Source organism: Pelophylax lessonae (genome assembly GCF_965119305.1).
Source record: "Pelophylax lessonae genome assembly, chromosome: 7".
Classification (NCBI taxonomy): Eukaryota; Metazoa; Chordata; class Amphibia; order Anura; family Ranidae; genus Pelophylax; species Pelophylax lessonae.
This window is the reverse complement of record NC_138774.1, coordinates 291931606-291943694: the sequence shown is the minus strand read 5'-3', so window position 1 is coordinate 291943694 and position 12089 is coordinate 291931606. Positions and strand designations below refer to the sequence as shown.

The 12089-nt window shown below is 44.8% G+C and overlaps 1 protein-coding gene across 4 annotated transcripts in view; it reads right to left on the bottom strand.

Annotated features, from left to right (window-relative positions):
* The window catches only part of ARL13A (ARF like GTPase 13A), a 63604-nt gene that overhangs the window by 26150 nt on the left and 25365 nt on the right, over positions 1 to 12089 (bottom strand). For 3 of the 4 annotated variants that reach the window (XM_082263352.1, XM_082263350.1, XM_082263351.1), the window contains 6 exons: positions 11045 to 11113; positions 8410 to 8480; positions 5747 to 5996; positions 2966 to 3071; positions 1653 to 1837; positions 426 to 540 (listed from right to left, as the gene is read on the bottom strand). In XM_082263352.1, the coding sequence (XP_082119478.1) occupies positions 426 to 540; positions 1653 to 1837; positions 2966 to 3071; positions 5747 to 5996; positions 8410 to 8480; positions 11045 to 11103 (786 nt within the window). In that variant the 5' untranslated portion in view covers positions 11104 to 11113. The remainder of the gene's footprint in view (positions 1 to 425; positions 541 to 1652; positions 1838 to 2965; positions 3072 to 5746; positions 5997 to 8409; positions 8481 to 11044; positions 11114 to 12089) is intronic. The other variant, XM_082263353.1, reaches the window with a different exon arrangement.

The following is a 12089-nucleotide window of genomic DNA, read 5'->3' as shown; positions in this document are numbered from 1 at the left end:
GGTGTCAGTAGGAGGAATAGTGCCCCATCATTGGTATCAGTGGGAGAAATAGTGTCCCATCATTGGCGTCAGTTGGAGGAATAGTGTCCCATCATTGGTGTCAGTGGGAGGAATAGTGTCCCATCATTGGTGTCAGTGGGAGGAATAGTGCCCCATCATTGGTATCAGTGGGAGGAATAGTGTCCCATCATTGGTATCAGTGAGAGGAATAGTGCCCCATCATTGGTATCAGTAGGAGGAATAGTGCCCCATCATTGGTGTCAGTGGGAGGAATAGTGCCCCAATCAAGGGCCAGATATAGGCAAGCAAAGGGCCTCAAATGACATGCAGGCCGTAGTTTGGAGACCACTGATCTAAACTACTAGAAGACATTTTCCCTTCATATAATGGGGAATAATAATGTAATTTTTTTGGCTATATATTACCTGTGTCAGTATATTCTGGATGGGCTTCAGGGCTCTTTTTTTGCCACACGGGAATGGTTTGTACTCTACGAGGTTTGTGATTTCCTCATCGGTCACCTTCCATTTTGGCAGATCACTGCAAAACAAAACTTATCTATTGAAATAAGGTGTCCCATGATATCTACATTCTAGTATTTATGTCCCATAATATTATTCAATTACTCTTCTTATTTCTTTTACTCTTATACAGAGGGGTGGTTGGAAAGGGCAAACATTCCCTCTAGTGGTCGGTATTTACATTGAGATAATTAGTAATGCTACAGTATCCGGTATCCATAACTAAACTACCCACTATGTCTGCAGTCCTCAGATTTTAGTCCTTTAGATTTCGATTTTATTGCTATCACATGTGATAGTATAGTGCAGATAACAGGTTCTCCTTAGGAAGAGATCAAGGGTTTCTTAGACCCCTAATGTCATCCCAGCACTCTGTTAAATGTTGAAGTTGATCGAGCAGCAATTGTGCCCAATCTGCTTTTTTCCCAGCAACGCTGGCCAGTGTTTTACAGCACTGAACCTTGAAGTGCTCAGAGCTGAGAACTTCCAGGTTCATACTACAAAGGTTGACACAGGCAATAAATGTCCTGGCTTTCCAGAATAAAGAATAACGTTTTTTGAGCTATGTACAAGTTGCTACTCGCATTGCCCCACCTGTCAAGCTTGTGGTGTCTTCATAGGCCCATATTCAGGTTATGTCCATCCTTCAGGGTCCTCCACTTGAGGATCACTTGACCTGTGTAAAGGTTGCTTCTCACGTTGCCACACCTGTCAAGCTTGCTATGTCTTAATAGGCCAATTTTCTGGTTCTACCCATCCTTCAGGGTCCTCCACTTGAGGACCACTTGACCTTTGCTCAGGTTGCTACTCACATTGCCCCACCTGTCAAGCTTCCTATGTCTTTATAGGCCAATATTCAGGTCTGTTCCTCCTACGGGGTCCTTCACTTGAGGAGCACTTGGCCTGTGGTCAGGTTGCTTCTCACATTGCCCCACCTGTCAAGCTTGCTATTTCTTAATGGGCCCATATTCAGGTTCTGTTCCTCCTTCAGGGTCCTCCACTTAAGGACCGCTTGACCCAGGGTCAGGTTGCTTCTCACATTGTCCCACCTTTCAAGCTTGCTATGTCTCTAGGACTCTCAATTTCTTAGTTCAATTCCTCTAATTAGACTGATTTTTTAAAAATTAATACCTGTTATTCCACGGTTTTACAGCAGTTCTGTAATGTACACTCTCTTTCTGTTCTGTGGTCTCCTGTAATACGCTAGCGTTGAGCGTAGAGTAGCTGAGGGTTACAGACTTTAAAATCCACCGCAGTCCCTTCAGAATCGCCCAGTCGTAATGGGAACGGAGGTCTGTAGTTGCGGAGCACGGTTCCTGTCCAATGAAAGACACAGGAGATTATCAATCAATGGGGGTTCTATTATTTAAAGATTATTAAATATTATTTAAAATGTATTATTGAATTTTTTTGTATTCTTTTTCTTTTCTTTTTTTACAAACGCGTACCTGCTAATTTTTTTCAATTTTTAATTTTTTTTTATTTTTTTATTTTTATTTATTTTTTTTATTTTTTTTTTTTCAGTTTTCTAAAATTTAAATTTTTTAAAAATTACAGTGGCAGCAGATTGAAATGAAAAGCGAAATTGTAATAAATTAAAAGTGTCTTGTGTGCCAATTTTATAGCCTTTATATATATATATATATATATATATATATATATATATATATATATATATATAATTATTATTATTATTATTAATAATAATAATATTATATATTTTTTTTTTTTTTTTTTTATATTTTAGGTGAGAATGCATTTAACAACGTGGGGGCCACAACATTTGGCTGAAGAATTGAAAATGACAATATACAGTTCTTAAAAAAAAAAAAAAAAATGGAATCAATTTAAATTAGTAGAACAGGGTCTAGTATATATATATATATATATATATATATATACATATTTTTTTTTATTGAGTTTTTCTTTCCTTTAACCCTTTCACCGCCACCGACGTATGTCATATGTTGGCAGCAGTGGGCTATTTCACACACAAATCTGGCAAGCCAACTGTCGGCTGTACAGGCACCCAATCGTCTCTATGCAACCCCCAGTACATTGCCCTCCCTACCTGACCTCACAAATGCGCTTCTGGAAGATTGGTCAAACATTCCCATAGACACTCCTAAACCTTGTGGGCAGCCTTCCCAGAAGAGTTGAAGCTGTTATAGCTGCAAAGGGTGGACCAACTCAATACTGAACCCTACGGACTAAGACTGGGATGCCATTAAAGTTCATGTGTGTGTAAAGGCAGGCGTCCCAATACTTTTGGATATATAGTGTAGGTCGATGTGCTCAGTCTATTTGATCTTGGCACTAGGCTACCACTTATTGTCAAGTGCTCCTTGAAATAAAAATTCCACAGGCCCTTAAAACGCGACCACATCATAGCCATTAAGAACTCAAATCCTGTACACTTCCAATGAAATAAAAAAATGACGTACAATTTTGCAAAGCGTCTTATTCTCATTCACCAGTTTTTCCAGCGACAGCAGTTCAATAATTTCACTGGGTAGAAGCGTGTATGCTTTGTCCTGTTTATTAGCGAATCTGCAAAAAAATAAAACGGATTTAGTATAGGCAGTGAAAAAATGTGGGGTTTAGAAATTACAATAATTTTAATGTTTTTTTTAACTGAGGTGCCAACTCACACGGGTTACCGACCCTTGTTCTACCCCTCTGCTAAAGCATACAAAGACATTGTAGACAATTCCAACCTTCTGGTATGGTGAAGACCCTTTTCTGTTCCAGCATGACTGTGCCCCTGTGTACAAAGCCAGCTTCATAAAGACACGGTGTGACCAGTTTGGTGTGGAGGAACTTCAGTGTCCTGAGCAGAGCCCTGACCTCATCACTTCTAAACACCTTTAGCCCTACTAAGCACTATTGGACCTCAACCCTACTGAACTGAACATCTTTGGACCTCAGCCCTACTGAACATCTTTGGATCTCAACTCTACTGAACATCTATGGACCTCAGCCCTACTGAAAATCTATGGACTGAGCACCTTTGGCCTTTAGCCCTACGAAGCACCATTAGACCTCAGCCCTACTGAAAATCTATCGACCTCAACCCTACTGAAAATCTATCGACCTCAACCCTACTGAAAATCTATCGACCTCAACCCTACTGAAAATCTATCGACCTCGACCCTACTGAAAATCTATGGACCTCAGCCCTACTGAACACCTTTTGGATCTCAGCCCTACTGAACACCTTTGGACTTTAGCCCTACTAAACATCTTTGGACCCCAACCCTACTAAACACCTTTGGACCTCAGCCCTTTTGAACACCTTTGGACCTTAACCCCACTGAACATATTTGGACCTCAGTTCTACTGAACATCTTTGGATTTCAACCCTATTAAACACCTTTGGATCTCAACCCTACTGAACATCTTTGGACCTTAACCCTACTGAGCACCTTCGGACCTCAATCTTACTCAACATCTTTGGATCTCAACCCTACTGAACATCTATGGACCTCAACCCTACTGAAAATCTATCGGCCTCAGCCCTACTGAAACTCTATGGACCTTAGCCCTACTGAACACCTTTGGACTTCAGCCCTACTGAAAATCTATGGTCCTTAACCCTACTGAACACCTTTGGACCTCAGCCCTAATGGACACCTTTGGACCTCAGCCCTAATGAACACCTTTGGACCTCAGCCCTAATGAACACCTTTGGACCTCAGCCCTAATGAACACCTTTGGACCTCAGCCCTAATGAACACCTTTGGACCTCAGCCCTACTGAAAATCTATAGACCTCAACCCTACTGAAAATCTATGGACCTCAGCCCTAATAAAATGCCTTTGGACCTCAGCCCTACTGAACACCTTTGGACCTCAGCTCTACTAAACACCTTTGGACCTCATTCCCACTAAACACCTTTGGACCTCAGCCCTATGGACCTCAGCCCTACTGAACACCTTTGGACCTCAGCCCTACTGAACACCTTTGGACCTCATTCCCACTAAACACCTTTGGACCTCATTCCAACTAAACACCTTTGGACCTCATTCCCACTAAACACCTTTGGGCCTCAACCCTACTAAACGCGTTTGAACCTCAACCCTACTAAACACCTTTGGACCTCAACCCTACTAAACATCTTTGGACCTTAACCCTACTAAACACCCTTTTCTGTTCCAACATGACTGTGCCCCTGTGTACAAAGACAGCTCCTTAAAGACATGGTTTGACCAGTTTGGTGTGCAGGAACTCGAATGTCCCACAAAAAAATCCTGAACTTAACCCTAATGAACACCTTTTTGAGCTTCAACCCTACTTAACACTTTTGGATCTCAACTCTTTTGAACACCTTTGGACCTTAACCCTACTGAACATATTTGGACCTTAGTTCTACTGAACACTTTTGGATTTCAACCCTATTGAACACCTTTGGATCTCAGCCCTAGGGAGCACCTTCGGACCTCAAACCTACTGAACATGTTTGGACCTCAACCCTACTAAACATGTTTAGTTCTTAACCCTATTGAACATCTATGGATCCAAAGTTTACTAAACACCTTTGGACCTCAGCCCTACTGAACACCTTTGAACCTCCACCTTACTGAACATCTTTGGACCTTCACTCTACTGAACACCTTTGGACCTCAGCCCTACTAAACACCTTTGGACCTCATTCCCACCAAACACCTATGGACCTCAGCCCTACTGAACACCTTTGGACCTCAGCCCTACTAAACACCTTTGGACCTCAGCCCTACTAAACATCTTTGGACCTCAGCCCTACTAAACACCTTTGGACCTCAACCCTACTGAATATCTATGGACCTTAACCCTACTAAACACCCTTTTCTGTTCCAACATGACTGTGCCACTGTGTACAAAGACAGCTCCTTAAAGACATGGTTTGACCAGTTTGGTGTGCAGGAACTCGAATGTCCCACAAAAAAATCCTGAACTTAACCCTACTAAACACTGATGGTGAATCAGATCTTCTTATCCAACATCAGTACCTGACCTCACAATTTGGCACAAATTTTCACAGACACCCTCCAATCTTGTGCAAAGCCTTCCCCGAAGGGTGGGGGATGTCATAGTTATAAAGAGGGACCAACTCCATATTAATTGCCCATGGTTTGGGAATGGGATGTTCAACAAGCTCAGATAGGGTGCGATGGTCAGGTTTTCACAAACGTTTGCCCATACAGTGTACATAATACATAACAGCGTTACAGGTTTGAAGAACTTACATTAAAAGTGGCTTCCCAGCCACCTTCGGGTGTTTAAGGATACACGGGAGGACACTCGCCACCTCCTGTAAGCTTCCTGGGTCGCTAGAATCCACTAAAAAGACAAATGCGTGGGCTTGGGGATAATATAATCTCCAATTGGCTCTCGCCTTTTGTCCACTGGGCAGCTCGAGAAGAGTGAGATCAAAGTGGTCAAGTCGAAGGCGAGTCTTCAGAGGATCAGATGAAGGAAAGACCTGAGATGGGTACACTAGAAAAGAAAAAAATTAATTCAGGTTGCCCCTTTCCATTGGATTTCATTTCTCTCAAACATAGCAGCTCAGCTTTGCATATGAGCCTTACCTAGGGCAGTGCAACCAGCATCATCTAGATCTTTTCTCCTCTACCTGACAGTCTTTGACAGGCTGTTGGCATGGTGCAGTTGCTGCAGACATGGTACAGGAGATGCAGGGGCTGTGGGCATGGTGCAGGGGCTGCGGACATGGTACAGGAGATGCAGGGGCTGCGGGCATGGTGCAGGGGCTGCGGACATGGTACAGGAGATGCAGGGGCTGTGGGCATGGTGCAGGGGCTGCAGACATGGTACAGGAGATGCAGGGCTGTGGGCATAGTACAAGAGATGCAGGGTTGCCGGCATGGTGCAGGAGATGCAGGGGCCGCAGACATGGTACAGGAGATGCAGGGCTGTGGGCATAGTACAGGAGATGCAGGGGCTGCGGGCATGGTGCAGGGGCTACAGACATTGTACAGGAGATGCAGGGCTGTGGGCATAGTACAAGAGATGCAGGGTTGCCGGCATGGTGCAGGAGATGCAGGGGCTGCAGATATGGTACAGGAGATGCAGGACTGTGGGCATAGTACAGGAGATGCAGGGGCTGCGGGCATGGTGCAGGAGATGCAGGGGATGTGGGCATGGTGCAGGGGCTGCAGACATGGTACAGGAGATGCAGGGGCTGTGGGCATGGTGCAGGGGCTGCAGACATGGTACAGGAGATGCAGGGGCTGTGGGCATGGTGCAGGGGCTGCAGACATGGTACAGGAGATGCAGGGGCTGTGGGCATGGTGCAGGGGCTGCAGACATGGTACAGGAGATGCAGGGGCTGTGGGCATGGTGCAGGGGCTGCAGACATGGTACAGGAGATGCAGGGGCTGTGGGCATGGTGCAGGGGCTGCAGACATGGTACAGGAGATGCAGGGCGGTGGGCATAGTACAGGAGATGCAGTGGCTGCGGGCATGGTGCAGGAGATGCAGGGCTGTGGGCATGGTGCAGGGGCTGGGCTGTGGACATGGTGCAGGGGCTGTGGGCATGGTGCAGGGGCTGCGGACATGGTACAAAAGATGCAGGGGCTGCGGGCATGATGCAGGAGATGCAGGGGCTGCAGACATGGTACAGGAGATGCAGGGCTGTGGGCATAGTACAGGAGATGCAGGGCTGCGGGTATAGTGCAGGAGATGCAGTGCTGTGGGCATGGTACAGGAGAATCTCCTGTACCATGCCCGCAGCACTGCATCTCCTGAGGTGATGCAGGGGCTGCGGAGGAGTCTCACTTACCTTTTGGTGAGGCGCCTTACATTTAAAAATCCGTCACCGCGCATGCGCCGTCTGCCCGGGAATAGCCGAATGTGCACGGTCTGGCCCGAGCAGCGGCAGCGCATGTGCAGAGCGCATGTCGGGCCGGCCGCGGCCATTTATTTTTACAGGTACTTAATTAGCAGCCCCAGGGCAGGGGGAACTTGCCGTTCTACCGGGAAATTTCCGGGTAGGCCAGTCCAGCCCTGCCCTGAACCCAGGGCAACTGCCCCGCCTGCTCTCTCCCCCTACACACACACAGACACTGAACCCAGGGCAATTGCCCCACCACCACATACACACACACACATATAAAGACACTGAACCCAGGGCAACTTCCCCTCATGCCCCCCTCACACACAAAGACACTGAACCCAGGGGCAACTTCCCCTCATGCCCCCCCCTCCCTCACACACACAGACACTGAACCCAGGACAACTGCCTCTCCTGCTCCCCTCCCATACACACACAAAAAGGCACTGAACCCAGGGCAACTTTTCCTCCTGCCCCCCCCCCCCCCACACACACACACACACACACTGAACCCAGGGCAATTGCCCCTCTACCACATACACACACACATATAAAAACACTCAACCAAGGGCAACTTCCCCTCCTGCCCCCCCCCCCACACACACACACAGACACTGAACCCAGGGCAATTGCCCCTCTACCACATATACACACACACACATATAAAGACTCTGAACCAAGGGCAACTTCCCCTCATGCCCCCCCCACACACACTGAACCCAGGGCAATTGCCCCTCTACCACATACACACACACATATAAAGAAACTCAACCAAGGGCAACTTCCCCTCCTGCCCCCCCCCCCCACACACACACACACAGACACTGAACCCAGGGCAATTGCCCCCCACCCACACACACACACACACACTGACCTCAGGGCAATTGATCCCCCCCACAGTCCCTGCATGGTACATACCAACCATCCCTGACACCAGACCCAAAAATATCAGATACAATTCCAATCTGTATTATACCGGCTGTGCTAAGTAGGAAATCTATTGGATGGATTTTCGGGAAAGGCAAGCTCTTCTCTGATTGGAGAATTCTATACTCTCACCTCTCTTGATGACTCTGATCACCGATGTTTTTCCAGCACCTTCCAGCCCCATGAAGAGAATCGTCACATTCCTGCAAGACAAAGTCACCCCATTACATACAGCACATTCTATGGATCAGAGCATTCATCATAGACCCCTATTGGTGATTATCACTCACAGCAACCAAAAACACCACATTTAGCAAAATCAGTTTTCTGAGGCTTTTAACCCCAGTCAGGTTTTATTTGCCATGTGTGTCCCCATTGGGAAGAGTTCCCTTCATTTCCTGTCCAATAGCCAAAACAGGAAGTGAGAGAAGATACCTTTAAGGTGAGGGAATCCCGGAACTAGTGTCCCCATTGGTAGATTTCCCCTCTCTTCCTGTTCTGGTGACACCCTAAAATGTTCTTTTGCTCTCAGTGGCAGTGGTAAACATGACAAATAGAGGGGGTGCATCACCCTAACTGGGGCACAGAAAGCAATAAAAACCTGACAGGGGTTCTAATCCTGTAGCTTTCCACAGCAAAAGTGAGACTTGGCACACCAGAGGGGTGGAGTTAGGATATGAGCTGCTGCCTGGGTGTGTGGAAGCGATCGGGTGGCTATTTGGCCCACTGGATCGCTTCCATCTGACAGATGACAGCCAGCTTGTCAGACTTACACACATTGGCAGCAAAATGGGTTAGACCACACCCATTTTTTAAAGGTCACACCCACTCTTCACCGCATAGCCCGCCACGTTTTGCCCACTTAAAGCATGTCCCTCTTTGGCAAGTTTGAAAAATGGGGAGGTGTGCTGGGCCTCATCCAATAGGAACTATGAATGCCAGGCAGGCACTGACATGGACACCCAAAGAAGGACCCTAAAAAGGGAGCATCTATGTCAGGCAGGCCCTGATATGAACACCCGAAGAAGGACCCAAAACAGGAAGTGTCTATGTCAGGCATTCACTGATATGGACACCTGAAGAAGGACCCAGAACAGGAAGCTTCCATGTTAGACACAGGCACTGATATGGACAGACAAAGAAGGACCCAAACCAGGAAGCGTCTATGTCAGGCAGGCACTGATATGAACACCCCAAGAAGGACACAAACCAGGAAGTGTCTATGTCAGGCAGGCACTGATATGAACACCTAAAAAAAGGACCCAGAACGGGAAACGTCTATGTCAGGCAGGCACTGATATACATATCTGAAGAAGGACCCAAACCAGGAGGCGGCTATGTCAGGCAGGCACTGATATGAACACCCGGCGAAGGACCCAAACAAGAAGCGTATGTCAGGCAGGCACTGATATGGACTCCCAAAGAATGACCCAAACAAGAAGCGTCTGTCAGGCAGGCACTGATATGGACACCCGAAGAAGGACCCAGAACAGGAAGCGTCTATGTCAGGCAGGCACTGATATGGACACCCAAAGAGGAACCCAAACCAGGAAGTGTCTATGTCAGGCAGGCACTGATATGGACACCCGAAGAAGGACCCAGAACGGGAAACGTCTGTCAGGCAGGCACTGATATGGACACCCGAAGAAGGACCCAGAACGGGAAACGTCTGTCAGGCAGGCACTGATATGGAAACCCCGAAAACGGACCCAGAACTGGAAACGTCTGTCAGGCAGGCACTGATATGGACACACAAAGAAGGACCCAAACAAGAAGCGTCTGTCAGGCAGGCACTCATATGGACACCCAAAGAAGGACACAAACCAGGAAGTGTCTGTCAGGCAGGCACTGATATGGTCACCCAAATAAGGACCCAAACCAGGAAGTGTCTATGTCACATAAGCACTGACAGAGCCCCTGAAAGAAGGACCCAAACCAGGAAGTGTCAATGTCAGGCAGGCAATGATATGGTCACCCAAAGAAGGACCCAAACCAGGAAGTGTCAATGTCAGGCAGGCACTGAAATAAAGACCTGAAGAAGGACCCAGAAGAGGAAGCGTCTATGTCAGGCAGGCATCTGAAAAAGGACCCTAACCAGGAAGTAAACAGAATATGAAAGACTTCAGGCCTAAATACCACATCACTATGGCAACAGGTAAGTAAAAAGCTATATATATATATATATTTTTTTTTTCTTTTGTTTTTCTCATCCAGTCCTGAGATTTGCAAAGCTCTGCTACACAGCCATGTCTGCTGTGGTTATAACCCCTGTCTGTTTTTTTGTTTTTTTTGCCATTAATGTCCCCATTAGGGGAGAATTCCCTTCACTTCCTGCCCCATGGCCAAAACAGGAAGTGAGAGGAAATCCTTCTAAAGTGAGGGAATTCCAGAGCTAGTCAGCTGGGGGCAACCCAAAATGTGGTCACATGATTAGGCAGCCCTTCCCCCCCCCCTCCATGTGCAACCAAATGTAATAAATAATAGAACTGTGAACAGGTAGACTCGTGATTGCAGAGGAGACACGCAATGAGAACAGGTGGCCCTTGGGGGTGTCAGGGGCCACACCTGAGGCCTTCCTTATCAAGAAAGTTGACGGCCCATCTGAAGCCATCTCTGTATTTATGGTGACAGGAGTCGTGATCATGGCCAGTCATTTTATTATGGGACCCCCAGTCTCACTCAGGAGACCTCATGGGGAGGGTGTGGGATTTAGGAGTCTCAGATGGGGTCATATAAAAGGCGGGTCCTATCCTGGTGTTGGCCTCACCTGATTGGTTCTTGCTTCTTCTGTATACAGTGCCAGCAATGGGAGAAGAGATGGAACATCTTCCAATACCTGATCAGAGAAAGCAACAAATTATAATCATTAGAGTGCTGCATAGAGCACATCGCATCATTCACCATTATTTTTCACATTTTGTATTATTATTACTTTACATTATTTTTTTCACATTATTATTATTATTATTATTATAGTATTGCATTAAAATATTTTGCATTATTTAACATTATTTTTCTCTTTATTTTCTTATTGCATTCCCCCCGCTTTAGCATTATTTTCATCATCATTTTTTTCCACATTATTTCATATTATTATTATTATTATTATTTTGCATTTTTTTCCCGGCGTTATTTTTGATATAGTATTGCATTATAGTATACCGGTATTTCATTATTTTGCAATATTTTTCACATGATTTTTTTCGCATTATTTTGTATAATTATTTTGCATTATTATTATTATTATTATTATTATTATTATAGTATTGCTTTATAGTATATTGCATTATTTCATCTTATTTTTTTTTTCTTTGCAATATTAGTATTTCACATTATTTTTTTGCATTATTATTAATATTATCATTATGCATTATTTTTTTCACATTTTTTCGCATTACTAATATTTGCATTAGTATTTTTATTATCATTATAGTGTTGCATTATAGTATATTGCATTATTATTATTATTATTATATTATTATTATTATAGTATTGCATTCTAGTATATTGCATTATTGTTCGCATTATTTTTTTTGCATTATTTCACATTACTAATATTTGCATTAGTATTTTTATTATCATTATAGTGTTGCATTATAGTATATTGCATTATTATTATTATATTATTATTATTATAGTATTGCATTATAGTATATTGCATTATTTCGCAATATATTTCACATCATTTCTTCGCATTATTTTATATAAATATTTTGCATTTTTTTGCGTTATTTTGCAATTCTTATTTTTTCGCAATTTTTTACATTCATATTATTTTTATTATAATATTGCATTATAGTATATTGCAACAT